This window comes from Chlorocebus sabaeus, chromosome X (assembly GCF_047675955.1).
Source record: "Chlorocebus sabaeus isolate Y175 chromosome X, mChlSab1.0.hap1, whole genome shotgun sequence".
NCBI lineage: Eukaryota > Metazoa > Chordata > Mammalia > Primates > Cercopithecidae > Chlorocebus > Chlorocebus sabaeus.
Window position 1 is genome coordinate 2,439,759 of NC_132933.1, and position 24,140 is coordinate 2,463,898.

General features: G+C 52.2%; 2 protein-coding genes across 7 annotated transcripts in view; both read left to right on the plus strand.

Moving 5' to 3' along the window:
- The window catches only part of HAUS7 (HAUS augmin like complex subunit 7), a 44,744-nt gene extending 36,320 nt beyond the window's left edge, over window positions 1-8,424 (plus strand). For 2 of the 6 annotated variants that reach the window (XM_007993050.3, XM_037988787.2), the window contains exons 6-10: window positions 242-373; window positions 502-601; window positions 1,100-1,324; window positions 2,186-2,300; window positions 8,176-8,424. In XM_007993050.3, the coding sequence (XP_007991241.3) occupies window positions 242-373; window positions 502-601; window positions 1,100-1,324; window positions 2,186-2,300; window positions 8,176-8,294 (691 nt within the window). In that variant the 3' untranslated portion in view covers window positions 8,295-8,424. Of the gene's footprint in view, window positions 1-214; window positions 374-501; window positions 602-1,099; window positions 1,325-2,185; window positions 2,301-8,175 lie in introns of all 6 variants that reach the window. The other 4 variants (XM_007993049.3, XM_007993052.2, XM_073013342.1 and 1 more) reach the window with 2 other exon arrangements.
- A 220-nt stretch (window positions 8,425-8,644) lies between these two features.
- Window positions 8,645-11,650, plus strand: TREX2 (three prime repair exonuclease 2). Its single transcript, XM_073013345.1, has one exon. The coding sequence runs from the start codon at window positions 10,692-10,694 to the stop codon at window positions 11,400-11,402; it is 711 nt and encodes a 236-aa protein (XP_072869446.1). The 5' UTR covers window positions 8,645-10,691; the 3' UTR covers window positions 11,403-11,650.
- The last annotated feature ends 12,490 nt before the right edge of the window (window positions 11,651-24,140 follow it).

Sequence of the window (24,140 nt, forward strand, 5' to 3'; positions counted from 1 at the left end):
GTGAGCACCTAGGGTGCCCCATGGGTGAGTGGGTAGGCGGACAAAAATGGAGGAGCCAGGGCAGACAGGTGGGGGAGGATTCCACGCAGTGGGGCTGATCCTGGCCTCTGTGCCTAGCCCCGATGTGCCTCTGGGGCCTTCCCTGTGGGGCTGAGGGCCTGCTGGGCCAGTGCTCTGGCCTGTGACGGTGTGGCCCGGGGGGCTGCCTTTGCAGCCTGATGGAGCACTTTGAGGACACCAGGGAGAAGAACGAGGCCTTGCTGGGGGAGCTCTTCTCCAGCCCCCACCTGCAGATGCTCCTGAATCCAGAGTGCGACCCATGGCCCCTGGACATGCAGTCCCTCCTCAACAAGCAGAGTGATGACTGGCAGTGGTATGTGCTCCTGGAGGCCTTGGCAGCAGCACCCTGGCCTGCTATCCCAGCCCCAGGCCGCTTGGTTCTGTTACTGCAGACAACCCTGGCAGCGGTGAGTTGCAGGTGTCCCCTTTCTCTTCCTGCAGGGCCAGTGCCTCTGCCAAGTCCGAGGAGGAGGAGAAGCTGGCGGACCTGGCCAGGCAGCTGCAGGAGAGTGCTGCCAAGTTGCATGCGCTTAGAACGGAGGTAAGGGTGCTAGCTCCTGGGAGGGGGGAGCTTGGAGGCAAGGCCCTGCTTTGTGACCTCCTTCGGCACGTGAGGCTTAAGTGAGGTTGCTTGTGCACTGGGCCTGACATGCTCTAGAATACTGTGGTGCTCAGTCCATGGGGAGGTGAGAGGTGGGTGCCGTGGCTGGGGGAAGAGATCAGCCTCACGTATTGGGCGGTGCCCACGCCTGAGCACATTGCCATGTGCCTTGCCGCACGTGGTCCTCCTGGCAGCCCTTGACCTGGCCTCTGTTTGATTGTGGAGGAGACTGGGGCCCACGGGAGAGTGAGTGACGGGGCTGAGGCTGGGAGCCAGAAGGTCTTGCCCTGGCTTGAGTTGCTCAGTACAGCTTCCCTGTCTCCCTGTTTCTGGAAGCTTTCTTCCTCGCCCTGATTGTGCAGTGTCTGAGGTGAGGGCTGGTGGCAGCCTGGCTGGCAGGCAGGGCAGCCTCAAGGGACTCTGCCTCTGGCTTTGCAGTACTTTGCACAACACAAGCAAGGGGCTGCTGCGGGCGCAGCCGACGTGAGCACCCTAGACCAGAAGCTGCGTCTGGTCACCTCCGACTTCCACCAGCTAATCTTGGCTTTCCTCCAAGTCTATGACGATGAGCTGGGCGAGTGCTGCCAGCGCCCAGGCCCTGACCTTCACCCGTGCGGCCCCATCATCCAGGCCACACACCAGAATCTGACTTCCTACAGCCAAGTAAGGGTCCCCTTCCCCTCCCCTCTAACTGCCCCCCTCCCCTGTTCACTCAGAGCTTATATCCTGCTTGGGCTCAGGGGCCTCAGTAGTCCCTGACAAGGGACCACAGGGCGGGACCAGGGGCTGGGAGGGGCTGAGCTGGCCTGGGCTCCCTGCGGGCCAGTGGTGTGGCAGGGCTCTGGGCCCCTCAGTGGGCTGGGGCAGGTGCTACTTCTGGTCTGTGGACCTGCCCATCTCAGCGCCTGCCTGTCTGCCCATGAGACTGCTCAGACAGGATGGGAGGAAGCAGGCTCATCAATGTTTGCTTGTTTTGTTGTTCCACATGTGAGATCCCCAGAGGCCAACCTAAAAGGCCGGCTTTAGTTATGATGACTACAGTTGTTATATGCGCAACTCTGCCTTTGGCTCAAGGATTCCGTGATGTTTATTTTGTTTTTTTAACCGAGAGGCTCCAAGCCTTCCAACCTCTAACTGGCTGGTCCTGTGAGACTCCTTGATCAGGGATGGTGAGGCCAAAGGCCTCTCCTGTCCATTTTTCTTGGGACATTTATTTTCCCACCTTGCCAGTTGCTGGGGCTGGGAGGACATGCAGTGCTGGCTGGCATGTCCCTAGGCATCGAGGGTTGCTAGAGTGACATGCTAGTGTGGCATCCCCGCTGGGCCAGGAAGAGGGGACTCAGGTCTGAGAACTCTGATTGGTGACTTTCCCGCTGGGAGTTCTGTCCCTTACCCTTGACTGTCTTTTGGGTGAGTGCCACCTGATCGTTGTGAACGGGGGTGGGAAGCAGGAGATGCCATCGCTAGGTGAGACTAGCGGCATTTAGTGCCTGGTCGCTGGCTTGCTCCCTCCCTCCCCGCCAGCTGCTGCAAGTGGTCGTGGCAGTTGCTGACACCTCTGCGAAAACCGTGGAGACGGTGAAGAAGCAGCAAGGCGAGCAGATCTGCTGGGGCGGCAGCAGCTCCGTCCTGAGTCTAGGTATGTGGCCACCCTCCTGGTCCTCTGCCTGCGGCTGCCCCATGCGCGGGCTCCCTTTTCTGTGCTCCACTAACCCTGGAGGAGCATTTGGGGACCGGCCCCTTCTTTTGTTTTTCATTTTCTAATGCATGTTTTCCTTCACTTGAAAAAATGCTTTCAGTGGATTATCAAATGAAAACACTCATCTTAGAAAACTGAGGTAACCCAGTAATAGAAAATGTGAAGCAAATGATAGCAAATGCCTGAATGGAATAGTATTTGACAATTAAAAATGTTACTTGGGCCAGGCGTGGTGGCTCATGCCTGTAATCCCAGCACTTTGGGAAGCGGAGGAGGATGGACCACTTTGAGCCTAGGAGTTTGAGATCAGCCTGGGCAACATGGCAAAACTGCGTTTCTACTAAATTACAGAAACTAGCTGGGCATGGTGGCATGCACCTGCAGTCTCAGCTGCGTGGGAGGCTGAGGTGGGAGGGTCACTTGAACCCATGAGAGGGAAGTGGCAGTGAGCTGAGATCACGCCACTGTGCTCCAGCCTGGGTGACAAACCCTGTCTTTAAAAAAAAAAAAAAAAAAGTTAAGGAAAATGGGAAAATGCTTATAATGAGGGCCATCTTCCCAGAGTTGATTTTTGCATATGGAGTGAGGTGTGGGGGTCTAGTTTCCTTGTATCCTATATGGATACACATTTGTTGCAGCACCATTGACTGGAAATCACTCTTTCTCTCATTGATCTACAATACCATCACTCTTGTTAATTATTAAGTATCCATGCGTTATGTGTGGGTTTCTGGGTTCTCCTCTGTTCTGTTCTATTCCTTTTTTTTTTTTTTTTTTGCTATCCCTGCACTAATACCACATTTCAGCGGGCTAGAAAATAAAATAAACAGCAAAAAAACTCAAAGAAAGAAGGTAAAGCCAGTTTTCTACCTCTTCTAATTTATTTTTTAAATAACAGATCTACTGAATTCAAATTCATATAACATAAAATCTGCCCTTTTAAAAGTGTACAATTTCATGGTCTTTAGGATATTCACAGAGTTGTGTAACCATCCTCTCATCACCATCTGAGTCCAGAACATTTTTATCACCCCCAGAAGAAACCCCACATGATTAGCAGCCAATCCCCATCCCTCTCTAGCCTCAACTCCTGGCAACCACTGTCATAGAGATGCTGTCTGTCTCTATGGATTTGCCTGTGCTGGACATTTCCTATAAATGGAATAACAATGTGTGGCCTTTTGTGTCTGGTGTCTTTCACTGAGCATAAAGTTTTGTAAAGGTTATCCACGTAGTTCATTCCTTTTCATGGTTGAATAATATTTGATTGTCTGGATATACTACATTTTGTTGTAGTTTGTAGACGTGGGTTTCTACTTTTTGGCTATGTACATTGTAAGTCTTTGTGTGAACATATTTTTCTTTTTCTTTTTCTTTCTTTTTTTTTGGAGATGGAGTCTCACTGTGTCACCCAGGCTGGAGTGCAGTGGTGCAATCTCAGCTCACTGCAGCCTCCACCTCCTGGGTTGAAGTGATTCTGCCTCAGCCTCCCGAGTAGCTGGGATTACAGGCACCCACCACCACGCCTGACTAATTTTTGTATTTTTAAGTAGAGATGGGATTTTGCCATGTTGGCCAGGCTGGTCTCAAACTGCTGGCCTCAGGTGATCCATCTGTGTTGGCCTCCCAAAGTACTGGGATTATAGGCATGAACCACCGTGCCCAGCCTCTTTAACTCTGTTTTTTAAAGTTTTTTTTAAGTGGTTGCCTTTAGAATTACAGTTAGCATCCTAACTGAAAACAGTCTAGTACCAAATTAATTTCAGTAGTATACAAAAACTTTTTCCTATTAAAGCAAAATATGTTAGCGTTAGGTATTTTTGGGTATACCATTTTAATTCCCTTGTTGTTTCTTTAACACTTTTTTTAAAAGTTATTTTTAAGCGGTTACCCTTAGAATTGCATTTAGCATCCTAACTGAAAACAGTATATTACCAAACTAATTTCAATTGTATATAAAAACTTTGCTCATTAGAATGAAGCTGTATTAAATGTGTACATTTGTGCACATTTTCATATTTATCGATGTTGTTACCTTTATTGGAGTTCTTTATTTCCTCATGTGAATTTGTGTTACTGTCTAGTGTCCTTTCATGTCAGCCTGGAGGCCTACCTTTAGTATTTCCTGTAGGGAAGGCTCACTAGTGATGAACTCCCTCATTTTTTATCTGGGAATGTCTTCATTTCTCCTTCATCTTTGAAGGCTAGTTTTGCTGAATATAGAATTCTTTTGTACTTTGAATGTGTCATTTCAGTGTCCTCTGGCTGCCAAAGCTTCTGATGTAAAGCCAGCTGGTATATGATGAGTCTCTTCACTTTCTTTTCAAAATTCTGTTGGTCCCTGGCTTTGGACACTTTGATTATAATGTGTCTTCGTGTGAATCACTGTGAATTGATTACATTGGGAGCTTTTTGAGCTTTGTAGATGTGTCATTCATGTTTTTCATCAACACTCAGCCAGGCAGTTGACAGCTGTTTCTCCTTCACGTCTTGCTTGCTCAGAACCTCAAGGTCAGCCAGAGGTGAGAGCTCAGGGCTTTCTCAGGTCTCTCTCTGGGATTTCCACAGCCCGGCACACGCACATGGTCTTTCAGATTCCCAGGACTGGGCCAGAGCTTTGCAGAGCTTTTGTGGACCTCTGATTCTCCAGGCCTTCCTTCTGAGCTTCTTGTTTAGTCTCTTGTTTGCCCCGGCTATTATGCACTGCCTCAGGCAGCAGCAGCTAAAGCATTTGCTGTAAATGTTTTCCACTGTTGCACCCCCAAGTAGTGGTTTTAAGTCCATAGCCTCTGAGCCCTCGTTTTGGAGACTGTCTTTGAATGAACCCTCCAGCCAGCTGTCTCCTCGGAGAGGCAGGCTTCTCACTGCTCTTGGCCTCGGCACATATCTGCCCCGTGTATACCAGGCCCTGAGGAGTCTCTTCTTGCCGATTGAACTGCAACAGAACCCTCCACTTTAAAATTTATTATAGCGTTTATCCTAATCACCACTGTCACTATGACTCTCTCCCCAGTTTTTATAATTGCTGTTAGTAAACTGCTTATAATCTATGCCATCATTCTTATAATGATAATTGGTATTCTTAACAGTGTGCCATCTCACCTGTGACTGTGGCACCATCGGACTGGTGGCAGGTCTTGCCTTTCAGAAAAGCCCTTTATCGCTTCTTGGCTAAGATCAAGTGTAGTGTCTGTTCTTACCAGAAGGGCACCCTTTGCGTCCAGGCTGTGTGAACTGGGCAGTGCGTTGTGTACAGGGAAGTGTCTGTTCACCCTCGAGCCCCAGCCAGTTCGGGGGTCTGGAGAGACGCCAGGGGAGCAGGCCCAGGGCGGGCATCGGCCTCTCTTGGGGCTCTCAACTCAGCTCTCATCAGTTCAGCATCCTGATTTGGTTTGAGATGAATTCTTAGTGTCTGGACACACCAGAGAAAGGGTCAGCATCAAATCCACACCAAAGGCCACTCGGGACAGTTCTTTACTTGTCCCGTTTCCCATCTGACCCCTTGAGGGCCCTGGTCTCAGTGGCCCTCCTCCCATTGTGGAAGGCCTGTGTTTTTGTGCTGTTTCCCGTCCCAGCAATCTGCATGCCCGCAGCCAGGCTCTGTTGGAGGTGTGGCACCACCTATGAAGTGAGGAGCAGCCGGTGTGACTTCTGGGCTCTTGCCGGGGGCGTGGCCTGTTGTGAGTTGGGAGGGCCTTGGCACTGTGGGTCAGCACCACCCACCAGGAGTCGCCCCCCAGGCTTCCTGAAACCTCACTGCCATGAAAACATCAATGTATTTGGAAACCGAAGCAATACTGTCAGTGCAAGAATGGGGCAGGAGAGTTGAGGGTACCAACAATGGAGAGATGCCACCGACCCTGGAAGTGGTGACGGGCTCAGCGGGCGAGGAAGGCGGCAGCTGAGAGGACAGCCCAAGGGGCAGCGGGGTGCCGGGGATGGGGCAGTGGCGAGCAGATGGAAGCAGAGGGCACAGGTGAAGCAGGTCTGGAGAGGGCCACCTGCATGGGGTAGTGGCCCCCGGCGAGACCCTAGCCTGTTCTTCTGTGAAGAAAATGATGGAAATGAATAAGCAAACCAGCTCCCAAGCCACTGGCCTGGCCCCCACAGAGCCTGAGTGGCTCCTAGCTCGGCTCTTGATGTGGCTGATGTGGCTGATGTGGCTGGCGGCAGCCCGGGTGAAGCCTACCTTTTCGCAGCCTCTGAGGGTCCATGGGGCAAGAGCTGACCCCTGCCTCACCTCTGTGGAACTCCTCCAAACTGTCCTCCAGAGAGATACCCCACAGGCAATGGCTCCACCACAGCGGACCAGGGGGAGCGGCAGCTACCCAGATCCTCTCCCCAGCCGCGGCGGCTCGAAAAGCAGCCCCATGCAGTAGAGAAGGAAGCCCTGGATGAGCAGGAAATCTGACCCAAAGGACTTTCCGACACTGTTGAATACACTTAGTGCGACTTCCAGACGTGCCTGGACAGCTGTGAAAACCCAGCCACAAGGAGACTAGAAACGAAATGAGGCTGGGATCTCTAAGAAGAGAGAAAAGAGACAGAAAAACCAGCACAAAGATCAGTGTCGTGCAGGCCCCAGCCAGGCACAGGGTCTCCAGGAAAGGGGGCAGGGGAGATGGAGGGCAGGGCTCCGGAGGAGGCAGGCACACAGGACAAGCCAGGTGAGTGCAGGTGCTGAGCACAGGGCGGGTGGGACCCATCTCCTGTCATCTGGAGTACAGGGGCCAAGGGCTGGGGCCAAAGCTTCGGGAGAGACAACCTGTGGCCTCAGGAGCAGCCAGGTTGCCTTACAAGCACTGAGGGCCCTGCACACCCCGCCTTGGGCTCTGGACCCTGCCAAGCTCTGCACCAAGAGTGAGGGCAGAGCAGGAAGGCTGGGATGGAGGTCTAGACGATTTGATAAGGGCAGATGCCACACGAGGGACACAGTCTGGAGCCTAGGAAAACAGTCTAGAGCAGTGCGCATTGCGGCAGGAAGCCCCTTAGCTGGGACACCACTGGAAGCTGATGGCTAGTGGAGAGGGTCCTGGGGCAATTCCGGGCGGGCTGAGCACATTCCTCAGCTCAGTGTCACCCCGAGGCACACCCCATGATTCTTGAGCTTCAGAATCACCCTCGGGATGGGCAGAGGATGACAAATTCAGGGTTCACAGTACCTAATGTCAATGCTAATGACCTCAACATGTAAAAGGCAAAGTGTAGCTGACAGTGGGGCCACGGATGGGGAGCGGACAGGCAGGGCAGGTGAGGGGCTGTGTTGTCGTCCTCTGTCTGCTGGGGGAGGGGAATGATGGCCATGGTCTAGGGTTGGTGACTGAGAGGCAGATGTGGTTACGGCAGATAAGGTGCGGTGCAGTCACCACGCCCGCCACCCGGCTGGGCAGCCAAGGCCTTAGGGCTGTCTGTGATTGGGTTTGTTGTGTGTGCAGTTATGCATCTGGTTAATACTGAATGTGCCACTGAAGTCAGGACAGTCTCTGCCTCCTCACTGTGTGCCATATGCTGCCCCTGGGACTCTGGGGGCAGGGGGCAGGTGGGCGGGGGCACAGCTGGGTCAGCAGACCCTGGCCTGGGTCTTGGAACTGTGCTGCGGTTGGTGTGGCCCAGTCCAGGGCTCCCAAGCTGCTGGCCTGGCCCCCACAGAGCTTGAGCAGCTCCCAGTTCGGCAGTGCCTGTCCCTTCCCTGCCGTGCTGGTGGTAGCTGGGGCTCAAGGAGGATCAGCTGAGGACATGTGCCTTGGGCGGCGGGCAGGAGGCACCTCACCTCTTGCGCCAGGCTCACTTTCCTGTTGGTTTCTTTCCTCTGCAGCTACCAAGATGAATGAACTAATGGAGAAATACAAAGTCTTCAGTGATGGCCACGCAAAAGCACAGGATAGTGGGGGCAGGAAGCCCTTTCCCAAGATCGAGTTGGCCGAGGATGGATGATTGTGGCAGCAGAAGCCGTTGCAGCCCCACGTTGTGCTCTAGGCAGGGACCTTTGGCCCCTTTGGGGACAGAGAGACAAGATGGGTGGTTTGATTTGGACACAAAGAAAGCCTCGGTTTTTAAGCAGTCTCCTCCAGCCTGCTTTCTGCTTCTGCAGCTCCGCGTCTCTCTCCTTCTCCCCCATCCTGAGCTGCTCAGGTGGCCCAGGTCTGGGCAGGCTGGCCAAGGCCTTCCTGTCATCTTGGCGGGCCTGGGCTGTGTCCTCTTCCTGTGGCTTCACTCCTTCCTGCTGTTGCCAGCCACTTGCAGAGACCCGACTGCCGCCTCCCCTGGCTGGCCTCAGGATCCTGTGTGAGACGTACCCCTCAGCCGCCCTCCTCGAGTGCTCCTGGATCCCACGCGGGGTACCTGTTTCCTGCTCCTCCCTGGCTGGGCACTCAGCTCTGGGCTGGGGAATTCAGCCTGACTGGTTGTCCAGGAAGATGCTGTCTGGGTTTCCCAGGGTGACCCATTATCTCCCTGAGCAGTGTGCCTGTCACAGCTGCCTCCCTCCCTGTGAGCACTAGAACAGGCACAACTAGTGGGGCCTCTGCCTCTTTGGGGCCATTGTTGCACCTGCTGCTGCCCGCCCCACCCTGCTTCCTCCTGGTACCATCTCCTTTGCTTTCCCAAGGTCCCCGTGGGCACACAAGGCAAGGAGGCCAGAAGGAGCCAGGTGCCAGACCCCTCCATCCCAGTCGCCTGAGGCATCCCCCAGCCACCGCTGTGAGAGGTGGGAGGCCAGGCAGGCCTGTGGTCACCACAGTCCAGGTGCACCACCTGATTTACAGGCCAAGGGACTCCTCTTGGTCACCTCTCTGTGCCCCCAGCATGGGCCTGGCCCTGCAGTGCACCCACCACCGAGGGTTTGCTCCAGAATGAGGTCTTCAGGGCACCACTCCTCCCAGGACCGGGAAGGACCTGGTGCCTTTTGCCTGGAGTGGGGTGGGCAGGGTGGGTCCCCGAGACTGGGGTCTGCGGGACTGAGCTTCACTCCTCCTGTAGTCCCGGTGCTCCCGGCCCATCCCCTAGCATTGCTTGTCTCTGGTGGGGGAAGCATTAACTCAGCTGCACAGCTCCCAGGCCAGGCTCATCTCCCTTCCCCAGCAGCCGCTGTTAGGTGCACGGTAGACATGATGAAGCAACTTCCTTAAAGCAGCATCTCCCCTTCGCAGTGGGAAGTGAGCCGGCAAGCTGTGTGAGCCGGGGTGGGCGGTGCGTGGGCAGCCCCGAGGCTGCCCCATCCCTAGGTTTTGGGGGAGCACCCCATTCCCCTTTGGAGGCTGAGCACGGCATGTGTGGGCACCTTGTTCACACTCCAGAGCTTGCTTCATCCCCATGAGCAGCACCTGATCTCCAGTGACAGGGGAGACTGAGGTCTGGCAGAGAGGACCTGCTGCCTTTGTGTGACTGGCCCCAGCATGGGGGAGGCATTGGTCCCAGGCCTGTCAGGCCTGGCAGCCACAGCCTGGCTGGGTGGAGGTTACTGCCTTCTGCACCGCTCTGGCTTCCTCCCTGTGCCTGTGAAGAGCTCCTGGAGTCTGCGTGCGTCCCGGGGCCTGCTTCCTAATCTGTAAACACAGGGCGTGTGTCCCAGTGGCTGTGAGCTAGCGAGGGGGCGGAGAGCCAGCCGGCTTCGCAGGTCCTGCGGCCCCAGGCCTCATTGTTGGCCAACAGGCAGCTGGGGGCGGGCCGTGGCCGCTGATTAAAGGCCGCCTGGAGCAGCCTATGTGGCGACAGGTGCCCAGAAGCCCAGGAAGCCGGTCAGTGCCCGCCCCAGGTAAGCTGGTGCGGTGGGGTTGGCAAGGATAGTCACCCCAGGAACCTGGGGGCAAGCAGGCAGAGGCCAGCTCGGGGCCAGCACCTGTGTGCCAGGGACAAGGCTGGGGAGGTCGAGCCCAGGGGGAGCTGAGCGCACTGCATGGGCTCTTTTGGGTGGCTGCTTGCCTGCTTCCCCGCAGCTGGTTCCAGGGCTTGAGACCCAGCGTACTATGCCTCAGGTTCCCAGCCAAGGCATTCTGGTGAAGGGGCTGGACCCCGCCGAGGCGTGGTCCCTGAGCTGCCTCTGCCTCTCCCAATCCCTGCTGGGGACTGTGGCTGGAGGCAGGCAGTAGAGCGCTCGGAGGCCTGCCTTTTCTGTTCGGTAGGTGGCAGGAGTGGGGCTGATGCTCCCAGAGCCAAAGGTCACAGGCGCTGTGGTTGGGGGTGGCAGGAAGTGAGCCCCAGAAGGGTCAGAGCTTTGGCTAGGGGGAGGGTGGTACACAGCAGGGCCTGGGCGAACCCCTCTCTCCAGTCCTCAGAGTTTGTGCCTCTCGCTCTGGCAGTTTGAGGCCTGGCTATCCCCGTGGGAACATAACCATGTCAGAGACACCCCGGGCTGAGACCTTTGTCTTCCTGGACCTGGAAGCTACTGGGCTCCCCAGCATGGATCCTGAGATTGCTGAACTGTCCCTCTTTGCTGTCCACCGCTCCTCCCTGGAGAACCTGGAGCGCGACGAATCTGGTGCCCCAGTACTGCCCCGGGTCCTGGACAAGCTCACGTTGTGCATGTGCCCAAAGCGCCCCTTCACCGCCAAGGCCAGCGAGATCACTGGCCTGAGCAGCGAGGGCCTGGCGCAGTGCCGGAAGGCTGGCTTTGATGGTGCTGTGGTGCGGATGCTACAGGCGTTCCTGAGCCGCCAGGCAGGGCCTGTCTGCCTTGTGGCCCACAATGGCTTTGATTATGATTTCCCCCTGCTGTGTGCCGAGCTGCGGCGCCTGGGTGCCCGCCTACCTCGGGACACTGTCTGCCTGGACACACTGCCAGCCCTGCGGGGCCTGGACCGCGCCCACAGCCACGGCACCCGGGCCCGAGGCCGCCAGGGTTACAGCCTTGGCAGCCTCTTCCACCGCTACTTCCAGGTAGAGCCAAGCGCGGCCCACTCAGCGGAGGGCGATGTGCACACTCTGCTCCTGATCTTCCTGCACCGCGCGGCAGAGCTGCTCGCCTGGGCAGATGAGCAGGCCCGCGGGTGGGCCCACATCGAGCCCATGTACTTGCCGCCCGATGACCCCAGCCTGGAGTCCTGAGCACCAGGGCCACCTCCTGTGCCACAGGCAGCGCCAGTCTCCACCGTTCAGCCGGCCTCCACCACCCCCGGCTCCTCATATCTGGGCAGCCTCAGGTCCATGCACCTGCCAGGCCTTCCCTGGCTGCCTGACCAGCCACAGAGCCCTGGATTCCTCTCCAGTCCCCGCTTCCAGGGCCGTGCTCTCCCAGCCAGCCTGTATGCCCAGCAGAGTTTGCTGTTTCCCAATAAACATTGCCAACTACTCAACCTCTGACTCACTGGCCAGATACTAGGGGCTGGACTCCCTTGACCCACTGCTGAGCAGGGCCAGGCGGTGAGCCATGCCAGGGGCCAGCACAAGACCTCCAGGGCTGCCTCCCTATGGCCTCTTCCCGTGGTGAGGTCCGCGGGTGGCTGGGTGGGGAGATGTCAAGCTCTTGGGTTGGTGTGAGGGCTGATGGGTTGCGGCTGTGGGCTGAGTGCGGCTGTGGGCTGCATTGTCATCCCAGAGGCCCAAAGAAGCCATGAGTAGGGACTTAAGCCCACAGAGCCGGCCACCTGCCTGGGCACAAAGCTCAGCTGCAGTGCTCACCCGCCGTGGGACCTGGAGTGTCTGTCCCTGCTCTGTGAAGTGGTAACAGGGTGAAGTGTTAAGAAACAGGGTGCTGGGGAAAAGGGAGGTGCCCCCACATACGGGCATGCACATATACATGCTGAGGGCTCTGAGGGTGCATGGAGCAGAGGTGGGGTGGCTGGTGCTGTGAGGCTGACACTGGAAGGGAGCCTATCTTGCACCCCATGTCCCCCTAGGGCCAGGAGGCCGCTCGGTGGGAGGGCAGCTTCTGCCCACCACACTGCACTTTGGGTTCCCTGCTAACCTACTTCAGGGGCCCCACCCTGAGGCACTCCCAGTCTTGCGAGAGGCCTCATGGGTGGGGAGAGACCTGTCACCAACGCCGGGTCAGGTAAGAAGGGGTGGGGTGGCCACACCTGAGAGTGACTCACACGAGCAAAGCCTGAGCCTCCAGCCAGCTGGACAATCCGGGAAGCCTTAAGTAGGTCAGAATGACTGGAGCCACTGCAGCGTGCACGGTGGTAGGATGGTGAGGCCAGAGCACAGGCAGTGACCACCTCAGACCTTCCTTGTGGCCCGGGCCAGGACTGACCCTGAGGGCAGCGGGGAACCGTGGAGGGTCATGAGCAGGAGAGGGGCAAAGTCCGGTGTAGGATTCTGCCATATGCTGCTTGGGCCGCATGCCGAGCCGTTGGCGAGTTGCTGTGAAGAAATACTTGAGGCTGGGTCATTTACAAAGACAGCGGGTTTGTTTTGGCTCAGCAGCGCCGGCATCTGTTACTGGTGGGGCCTCAGGAAGCTTCCACTTATGGCAGAAGGCAAAGGGGGAGCAAGAGAGAGGCAGAGGAGGTGAACTCACAGTGAGAATTCAGCTCCTTCCGGAGGTGAGGGCAGCACCAAGACATTCATGAGGGATCCAACCCCATGACCCAAACACCTCCCACCAAGGCCCCACCTCCAACATTGGGGGTTGCATTTCAACCTGAGATTTGGAGGTGACGAACGTCCAAACCACATCAGGTTGCTGCATGGAGAATGGGCCGGAGAGGAGAGTGATGGCAAGGCAGGCAGAAGCAGAGCGTGGAGGGCTTTGGTGGAGGGAGGGAGAGCCATGGGCCTGGCCAAGGGGAAGGGGAGGGGCACAGTCTGGGGAAGCCCCACAGGGGCTAGTTTGGGAATGTGGTTTGTAACCAGAAGATCTTGTCACAGCCAAGCTTCCTGAGGAGAGCATCCACCCGGGAGAGTATCACAAGGCCTGGGCTGGCCCTACAGAAGCTGGAGTAGGGGACACTGAGCTCCCAGATCTGCTGGTGCCCAGATAGGGCCTGCTTCTGTTTATCTGACTGGCCAGGCTCCAGCTGGGCAGCCGAATCCAGCAGGTGGTCCCCTTAAAACCCTGGCCTGTTGGGTGCGGTGGCTCACGCCTATAATCCCAGTACTTTGGGAGGCCAAGGCAAGCGGATTGCTTGAGCCTAGGAGTTTGAGACTGACCTGGGCAACATAGCAAGAACCTATCTCTACAAAAATTAAAAAGAAAAATTAGGAGTGGAGGCACACATCTGTAGTCCCAGCTACTCAGGAGGTCGAGGGCCAGTGGATCACTTGAGCCTGGGAAGGTGAGGCTGCAGTGAGCCATGATGGCACCACTGCACTCCAGCCTGGGCGACAGTGAGACCCCCCTCCAGATCAAAAAACAAGAGAAAAAGCCCAGTCTTGCCACTGACTTGCTAGGTAGGTGACACCAGGTGGGGCCCTTCTCATTGGGCATGCTAGAAGAGTCTCAATCCCGGGATGGGACAGGCAGGTAGGTGACAGCCTGATTTTGGCTGCTGCTGCCTCTGTGGAGGGATCTCTGGTTTTGGGCCCTCTCACCTGTCTTGAGCTGAGGTGCCTCTCTCTCATCACTCTGGGCTCCCCTGGCCTCACGGTGGCCTGGCCTCAGGTGCCCTCCCCAAGTCCATGTTGGGATTGGCTAGGCCAGGCGTCTTGCATACCATGCTTCACAGACAGGCTGTGACCTGCCTCTCTGCTGCCTCAAAGCAGCAATGTGCTTATAAATGGTTAACAACCAGCTTTCCAGGAAATGAAATGTACACGTATGTATGTAGGCATGGATCTCTCTCCCTTCCTCCCCTGTCTCTTTCTCTATATACACACAGGCACATGCATACATATACATGAACACACAATTTACAAATAATAAAATCCACAATATATAAAAAAATGCAAAAAAATATACAATATACTCTTCACTGTAAATTCCACATGGCCAATCGATACTCACAAAATACCTTCATTGACTTTTACTGAGTTCTTGTATCTGTATCCAGTACTTGATTGCAACGGATGGACAGGGGTGGTTCCCACATATATGTTGGCTGATGTTTTCATTTATTTTAATAAGATAAACTTGAAGCAGCTAAGATGAGCAACTTCTTTGCTTAATTGGATGATAGTTTTCAAATACCAGAAATGTTTCTTTTTCTTTTTTTTTTCTATTTATAATGTAATGACCACAGACCCAGCGTTCTTCAGTTTAATCTGCAATGTTAGCATTTTTCTCATCACTTTCTAAAGTCTAGGCAATCAACAAAGCAGTAATACATCAAGCCCTGGCATGCCGTGGCATGCCGAGCTCTGTGGTGTAATACTTCCACTTGGCCAGTCTTGAACTACCAACATGAAGTCACTGAAGGTGACCTTGGGAAGAGATTCCAGGATTTTCACCACACACATCTGACAGATGTCAACACACAGCAACAGTAAAGCATGCTCGAATCATGAAGATGTGAGTTTTGAGTATCTCCTTTGTTTTTCATATAATTTGTCAGTTTACATAATTTAACTTTTAATAATGATATTGTTTGTTTAGCTCTCAAAATTCCTGGACGTTTAACATCTATTAGAATGGGTAAAACAAAAACCACTGACCACACCAAGTGTTGGTTTAACACGGAGGAGATGTGGAGCACCGGGGGTACCTGTGCGTTTCTGGTGGGAAGGGAAAATGGGGCAGCCACTTGGGAAAACACTTCGGCAGTGTCTGAAAACGTTAAACATGCACCTACCACATCAGCCAACAATTCCACTCCTAGATATTTACCCAAGACAAAGGGGTTGATGTAACCATACAAAGACTCATACTCCAATGTTCATAGCAGCTTTTTCATAATAGCCCCAAACAGGAAACAGCCCAAATGTTCATCAGGTGAGTGGTTGGACAAGCCGCAGTGCATCCACACCACGGAATACTACTCAGCAGGAAGAAGTGAGCTCCCAGTGTGCGAGCTCATTTTCATGGGACTCACGGTGATGCTGTGGAGCCAACAGTGAACCGACTCCACTGCTCCAGCTCGCCCCTGGCCAGCTGCCTGCCCCTCGTCAAGCTGCGTCACTGACTGATGAGCCACATCAGGCCACCAGGGGTGTCTGCCAGTGGGGAGACAGTGGTGATCACAGAAGTGTGCCTGGGGGACATGTGACATAAGCCTATTGAAAATGGAGTTCACTATGGAGAGGGATGAATACTAAAATCAGAGGCCATAGCATTTCCAGCTTGTCTTTGTGCAGAAGACAATGTGAGGAGCACATTGAAAGCCACAGCAGAAGGTTGGGGAGTGCCACGGGAACACAGCAGGATGTCTGCATTTCTTGTAAATGATATCCACCCCCTACCTGTTGCAAAGAATTCAAGCAGCATTGATGAGTGTCAGCTGCAGAGGTTTCATGTAGGGGACCTCCAGAAACAGTATCAGCATTGTGGGGATACTGCTTTCCTGTAGCTCAGCTTGTGAACACACCTCCCACTCACAGATGTGCACACTCACACACTTGCCCGCATGCAGACACACTTGCACACACACCCTCACACATACATACATGCACACACTTGTGCACACACGTGTGTGCACACACCTGCACACACTTGCACACACCTGTGAACACACACTCGTATACATCTGCACACTTGCACACACACATTACCACGTGTGCACACCTGCACACACACCCACACACACTCTTGCACACACCCACACACTTGTCCACACTCACACATACACTCACAACGACACTCAAGCACTCACACACCTGAGCACATACACCCCCAAACACTTGTGCACACACACACATATGCACACACCTGCACACATACTTGCACACATTCGTACACCCACACACACTCACACACACTAGCACACTCACACACCTGCACACAGTTGCACACACCACACACATGTACATACACTTGCACATACACTCAGACACTCGCACACACACTTGTACACACTGTCAATCCATTCTAGACTTGTATTTGCCATTTAATGTCTCTTGAGCATCAACCTCTTCTAAGGGATTCAGCTGGGACAAGGACCTGGGAAGTGTTACTTGCATTTTGTCTTAGTCCCTATGGGCTGCTATAACAAAAATACTTTAGACTGGGTGGCTTATAAACAACAAACAGTTATTGCTCACAGTTCTGGAGTCTGGAAAGGCCATGATCAAGGCACCAGCAGGTTCAGAGTCTGGCGAGGGCTGGTTCCTCGAATTGTGGAAAGGACAAACTGGCTCACAGGGTCTCCTGTAAGGGCACTAGTCTCATTCATGGTGGTGCAGCCCTCGTGACCTACTCACCTTCTAAATGCCCCATCTCCTACTACTGTCACCCTGGTTATTCAGTTTTAACATGAATTTTGGGGGTACACATGCAAGTCCCCACTCCCCCCACCACATACACATGCACCCCCCCACACATCACATACCCCCACCCCCACAATCCATACATGCACACACACATTTACAGTTGTACCACACACACTCCTGTGACACATACATGACACTCCCACACATTCACTTATGATTTGGCATAAGTGGGATCTCACTAGGTGATGCTTTTAAAAAATCATAAACACCTTGGTGGTTTAGGAGTCTTCATAGTCAATTCCCTCTAGGGTTTTAAGTGGATTGACATAATTCTTTTCATTTGTTCAGTCTCTGTAGTGATGTCTCCTCTCTCATTTCCTCATCATGTATAGTTTTCTTGGTACTCAACAAGGATTGTAAGAGATTTATACATTTCATTGGTCTTTTTCAAATAAAAAATAGATTTTGACTCATGTTTTCCTCCATTTTTAATTTTCTGCTTCATTCATATTAGTTTTTTCTTTATTAATTCTATTTGGCTATTTTCTTTTGGTTTAGTTTTCATTCTTTTTAAAAAATTTCCTGAGATAAAAACTAACCTTTGCCATCTTCCTTCTTGAACAACTAAGGCACTCAAAGGCTGCAATTTCCTTCTAAATGTAGATTACTTTTTTGGAATCAAAATCATGTCCTTTAATTGCCTTTTATACTTGGTATCGTGCTGAACATAAATTATTTTAAGTTGTAACATAGACATGAATCCATTTACAGCACGGCATTTCAATCAAAATACTGAGGAAGACAGCATATGTGTGTCTGTGTATATATTTTGTGCATGGACTCTTTTTTTAATCTTTAAAATTTATCCAGTATATCTTTTGGGTTTTTGGAGTAAAATTGGTGTGTTATTATTGATATCAGCAATATCTTCCATGATAGAAAAGTTAAGGTTTTATGAAGTTTTGAAAACTTTTCAAAAATAAATTTAATACAGTTTCTGATAATTTCTTTAAGATTTCAGAAAGTCAAGAGTGTACAGATATTGATCCTCAGGAGCTTCATTTACCTGGCCCATCACCGAAGAGGCAAAAATGGAAGACCAGGCTGAGGGAGGCTGGGGAGAGGAGTATCCGGAGGCTGAAGAGGAAGACGATGAAGAAGATGCCGAGGAAGAATGAGAAACTGAGGTGACGGCAGCTGGCAGTGAGTGTGCGTTTCTTACTTTACAGACACACCCTGTGGCATTCTTTTTGATGTGGGAACTCACTTGTAAAAGAAACGCAGTTTCTCCATAGGTTTTCTAAAAGGATATGATGGTCTGAATTTGCATTGGCTGACACATGAGGGAGCTCTTACAATGGCGCTAGTGCCACTTTTATGCTTTTGGAGTGCACGTTCAGGGCTGAAAAGCTCTGGAAGCAGGCATGTCAGTTCCTGCTCCAGGGAGCCTCATGCGTTAAATGACACCCATGGGTCACTGGATAAGGTCATTCAAAATATATCCTCTGGGGGTATCCAGTTGTCTATCAGCCTGGCAGATCTCTGCGTGGTGAGGAAGAGAGCTGCTTTCTATGCCTGTTAGGAGAGCCAAATTGTTTTCCATGTGTAGAACTTTTAAAATTACAAATACCACCCACTGACTACATTCGTATTTCAATAGGGAGCAGCAGTATTTGTGGGCATAGCATTGGCTGGGTGAATACAATTTCATACTTTCATATTCCAAAGCTACAGATAGATAGTTTTTAAAGGTAATTATATGTTTAAAGAGAAGTGTCCAATCTTTTTTTTTTTTTTTTTGTGAGATGGAGTTTCCCTCTGGTCACCCAGGCTGGAATGCAATGGCACAATCTTGACTCACTGCAACCTCTGCCTCCTGGGTTCGAGCGATTCTCTTGCCTCAGCCTCCCGAGTAGCTGGGATTACAGGTGCATGCCACCATGCCCAGCTAATTTTTGTAGTTTTAGTAGAGACAGGGTTTTGCCATGTTAGCCAGGCTGGTCTCGACCTGACCTCAGGTGATCCACCCACCTTGGCTTCCCAAAGTGCTGGGATTACAGGCATGAGCCACCGCGCCCAGCCGAATCTTTTAAAACTTTGATGTATTAGTATCTTTTGAGTGATTTGGGTATTTCAAATTAAAGTGTGTATTCAATCTGTACCCTAAACATTATGGCCAGTGATGTATTTGGTGTTGAAATTGTATCTGTCAATAACCTTGACACTTTATTATCGCTAAATGCAGATTTTACCGTGTCCTATAGGCTTGCTATTAAACATTCTTCTTTGCTTTGCTTTAGGGATAGACTGTAATTTTGCTTTCCATTCCCTTCTTGATTTCATGCTTATATAGTGCAGTTTATCTTAATTTCTGAGTAATTATGATTTCGTGATTTTTTTTTTTTTTTTTTTTGAGACAGGGTCTCATTGTCACCCAGGCTGGAGTGCACTGTTGCGATCTTGGCTCACTGCAACTTCTGCCTCCCGGGCTCAAAGGATCTTTCCACCTCAGCCTCCCAAGTAGCTGCGACTACAGGCATGCGCCACCACAGCCTGCCAATTTTTGTTATTTATTGTAGAGATGGGGTTTTGCCATGTTGCCCTCTGGTCTTGAATTCCTGAGCTCAAGTGATCAACCCTCCTCGGCCTCCCAAAGGGCTGGGATTACAGGCATGAGCTACCCCACCCAGCCAATCATGTTTTATTGCGTATTTTAGTTCTATTGGATAATAATCTGAGGATGTGTTGCTTAAAATATCACCTTTTCGAATTAAGGTAGTTTGGGGGCTGCTTGAGTTCTCTAGGGATGCCATAACAAAGTTCCATAAGCTAGGGGGCTTCAACAGCAGAAATGGACTGTTTCTCAGTTCTGGAGGCCAGAAGTCAGAGATCGAGGTGTTGGCAGGGCAGGGTTCCTCCTGGGGGCTGTGAGGGAGAATCTATTCCAGGTCTTTCCCCAGCTTCCAGGACTTTGCTGGCCATCTTTGGTGTTCCTTGATTTGTGGCAGCCTCTCCCCAATCTCTGCCTTCATCTTCACACAGCCCTCTTTCTCCCTGCATAGAAGGCGCTGTGTCCACATTTCTTCTTTTCATAATGACACAGTCATATTGGATTACAGCCCACCCTAATGACCTCATTTTAACTTGATTACCTCTGTGAAGATCCCCAAATAAGGTTCCATTCTGAGGTACCGGGGGTTTGGGCTGTAATATATTTTTTTTAGGGGGAGGAGGGAGGCAGACACAATTCAATGGATAACAGAGGCTGAATACATAAATAATTGTAAAAAATGTTACAGACTCTGAAACACGCATCTCCTTCAGAGACGCAGGCTTTTCTATATATCTCTAAAATCTGGTTGACAATTGTACTATTCAATTTCCTTTACATTTTTACTTGTTTTTTTGTTGACTGTATCTGTCTGATTTAATGACAATATATTAGAAAATTCCATTGTAATTGCATTTTCTTGAAGTCTTCCTTCAGGTCTAGTCATTTTTCTTTATGCATTTAGTTGCTATGTGTGTGTGCTTACTGCATTATGACTGTATTAGAGCTCTAACATACATATACACATGACACGTATATACTGATGAATACATGATACATATTATAGCCAGGCACTGTGGCTCATGCCTGTAATCCCAGCACTTTGGGAGGCTGAGGCAGGCAGATCACTTGAAGCTAGGAGTTCAAGACCAGCCTGGTCAACATGGTGAAACCCTGTCTCTACTAAACATAACAAAAATTGGCCGGGTGTGGTGGTGAGCCTGGGCGACAGAGCAAGACTCGGTCTCAAAAAAAAAAAAAAAAAATCCAAAAAACCACACCAAAAATACACATTCTATCCACGCCACGTATATAATATATATCATACCGTGTGCATGTGCGTGTGTGTGTGTGTAGAGAGAGAGAGAGATTTTAAGGAATCAGCTCACGTGACATAGAGGTTGGCAAGTCACTGGAGACTCAGGGAAGAGTTTAGTTTGAGTCCAAAGGCTTGAGTTGGAGGCAGAATTCCTTCCTCTTTGGGTGACCTCAGTCATTTTCTCTTTAGTCCTTCAACTGATTGGACGAAGCCCACCCACAGCATGGAGAACAATCTGCTGTACTCGCTCTTCTCATTTAGATGCGAATTTTATTTAAAAACACCCTCACAGCCACATCTAGACTGGTGTTTGACCAAAACTGGGTACTGTAGACTGGCCAGGTTGATGCGTAAACCTTCCCAGTCACTATTGCATGGTCTGGTCTTTGTTCTCTGGAATTTTCTTTGTGCGTAACACCCATGAATCTGTACTTGATACTTACAGATAGCCCAGCCAGCTCCTCTGTCGTCACTCATTTCAACTGCACACTTTGCAAGGGTGGCTGCCCACCACCTCTTCCTCTCTGAGGCCTCTGCTCTGTTGCAGGGGTTGTTTGGTCTTGCAGCTTTGCAGTGAGCAGATGTTTGCAGAATGTAACCGACTCAAGTCTGGCCGCTTGCTGTTTGGAGACCAGAATACAAGAAGCAAGGTGTGGTGAAAGCAGCTTTTTTTTTTGCAGAATCTTGTTCTGTCATCCAGGCTGGAGTGCAGTAGCACAATCTTGGCTCACTGCAACCTCCGCCTCCTGGGTTCAGGCAATTCTCCTTCCTCAGCCTCCTGAGTAGCTGGGATTATAGGCACGCGCTACCATGCCTGGCTAATTTTTGTATTTTTTGTAGAGACAGGGTTTTGCCATGTTGGATAGGCTGGCCTCAAACTCCTGACCTCAAGTGATCCACCCATCTTGGCCTCCCAAAGTCCTGTGATTACAGGCGTGAGCCACCACTTCTGGCCGAAAGCAGCTTTTACTGGAGTGCTAGCAGGTGGGAGAATGGCCAGGCTGGCCAGGCTCAAGCCTCAAAGGAACCGTCTCAAGCTTTATGCGGGTGAGGGGGGTAAAAGGGAGCCTGGAATGGGAGACATGCAGGTGGGGCACTGGGCACAAGGTCTGTGTGCCTCGTTTCCTTGGCTATCTTGAGTCACGGTCCACCGGCTATGGAGCACGGGCTAGCATCACCTCTACTATGGCCAGGTTGTACACTGACCACCTGGAATTTCACAGCTGGATTTCCATGCTCGGTTTTTCTCAAGATCAGCCCCCTGGCACTACTAAGTAAGCACAAAATTAGGTACGTGAGCAGTGCAAGGGAGTGTCTGGTGGAAAGGGAGGGAAACAAGGAGTTTCAAAGTATGTTAAGGCTGAAAGCAAGAAAGGAAAGAAGTTTCAAAATGCATTTTGAAGCTAACCTGCTTGGTCACAAGGATTCTTACTTTCCTTCCCTGCTGGATGAGTGGTGTTTGGCTGGGATGAGGATCTGCGGGCTGCCAGAGTTGCACAGGGAAGCTGGTCCACTCTGATCCGTTTCTGCTATTGCTGGTTCTTTCTGTTTGGAAGCTTCTGAGATGCTCCTGCTGTCCTGGGAGTTTGGGAATGTTTGCCAGGCAAAGCCCAGTTCCCTGACAATCTGGTCTGCAGTGGAGCTCAGCTAGCTCTCCTGAGGTGGAGATGGGCTTTTACCTCCTCTGGGAGGCCTTCTTCAGTCAAGGGCTGACCTGTCTGTCCTCTGCCCCTGCTCCTCACTTCTTGTTTGCTGGCCAGCATCCTCCCAATTTCCATCTTCTTGTTTCTAGCTGGATTTGTAGAAGCAGCGGCAACCCCTTAAGTGGCGTGAGATGTGATAGTCGCCACAGTCCCAGCGGAAGCCCCAGCCTCCTGGGTTGTCAGTTACCCAGGTACCTCCACAGGCCCAGCTCATCCCAGGTAGCTGGATACCGATCCTCACCCCCGGGCCCGGGATCCATGGCCTCCGCTCAGCCCCTCCCACCTCTGGACCCTGGGCGCTCCATCCCTGCATGTACTGGGAAGACTGGAGGTCCTGCCAGCCTGGAGAGCCCTCTCCACAATGGGGGAAAGAAGGCAAAGGTGAGCTCAGCTGCAATGGGCATCACAGGCCGAGAAGGAAACCTCATCCTTTGCACAGTGCATGTCAGCTACCCTTTGATCTAGTCAGGCAGATGCCATCTCAAGATGTCCTGCTGCATGTTCTCATCCATCGTGAGTGCACCTGGTCAACAGTGTGGCCATTCTGTGCTAGTGAGTTGCCTGTATCCAAAGGAAAATGAAAACTTTCTCTTGGCAGTTAGGGCTTGGAGCTGGGACCTAGGCTAAGCTCCCAGGAAGGCAGGGAGCTAGGGGTGCTAGCTTTATGTTTGCATTTCAAAGAGATGTGTCCGGGGCCCTGCAAACACACCTCCTTGGGCTCTAAGCCTAGCGGGAGCTGTATTGAAAAGGTTTACAAAGTATCCTTCCAACCTGGAAATCCAGCACGTGCAGCATTCCCTCTCCTGCCGGGGAAACGGAAGCTCTGCAAAAGAACCCTTGGCCTTTCCCAGGTCCCCTGGGGTGGAGAGGAGGACTCAGCATTTGTGGTCCCCTCCCTCAAGGTCCAGGGCTGAAAGGGACCCAAGCCGTCGGGAGGGGGCCTCAGCTAGTGGTGACAGCCTGGGTGCCAGGCCTCACCCCCAACTCTGTGACTGGCAGAAATGATCTCACAACCTGGCCTCAGTTTCCTCATCTGTAAAATGGAAACAATACAGTGATCCTGGGAGGGTGGGTCATGCCCGGGGCCCGGTACATAGCACATGTACAGTGCATGTCAGCTACGGTGACAGCTCCTGTTGTGTCTGAGCCCTTGCACTTCTTGTCATGCCCTCTGAGCCCTATATGACTCTCCCTGGCCCTGCCACCCTCATCCCTCCCCACTGCTCCTGGGAGGCCCACTGGGCTCCAGCCACACAGGCCTCAAACACACCAAGCCTGTTCCTGCCTGTGCTGGGTTGAAGGCAGCCCCCAAAAGATGTGTTCATGTCCTAATCTCTGCCCCCTGTTAGTGGGACCTCATTTGGAGAAAGGGTCTTGCAGATGTAATTACATTAAAGATCTTGAGACAGGGTCATCCTGGATTACCCGGGTGTGCCCTAAATCCATTGACAAGTGTCCTTAGGAGAGACACAGAGTGGAGGCACACAGTGGGAGGACGAGGCCACTTGAAGACTGAGTCCGGGGTTATGGCGATGCAGCCAAAACCCAGGGAAGTCTGGGGCCACCAGCAGCTGGAAAAGGCAAGGGAGGGGTCTTCTGGCTCTACAACAATAAGAGAGTAAATTTCTGGTGTTTTAAGCCACCTGGTTTGTGGTTCCTGTCTCTCTCTTCCCTCCCTCCCTCCCTCCCTCCCTGCCTTCCTTCCCTCCCCCGTCCCTCCCTCCCCAACTTCCTTCCTCTCTCTCTCCCTCTCTCCTTTCTTTTCTTTTTTTTTTGGACGGAGTCTTGCTCTGTTGCCCAGGCTGGAGTGCAACGGCGTGATCTTGGCTCACTGCAACCTCTGCCTCCTGGGTTCAAGGGATTGTCCTGCCTCAGCCTCCTGAGTAGCTGGGACTTACAGGCACACACCACCATGCCCGGCTAATTTTTGTATTTTTAGTAGAGAGGGGTTTTTGCCATGTTGGCCAGGC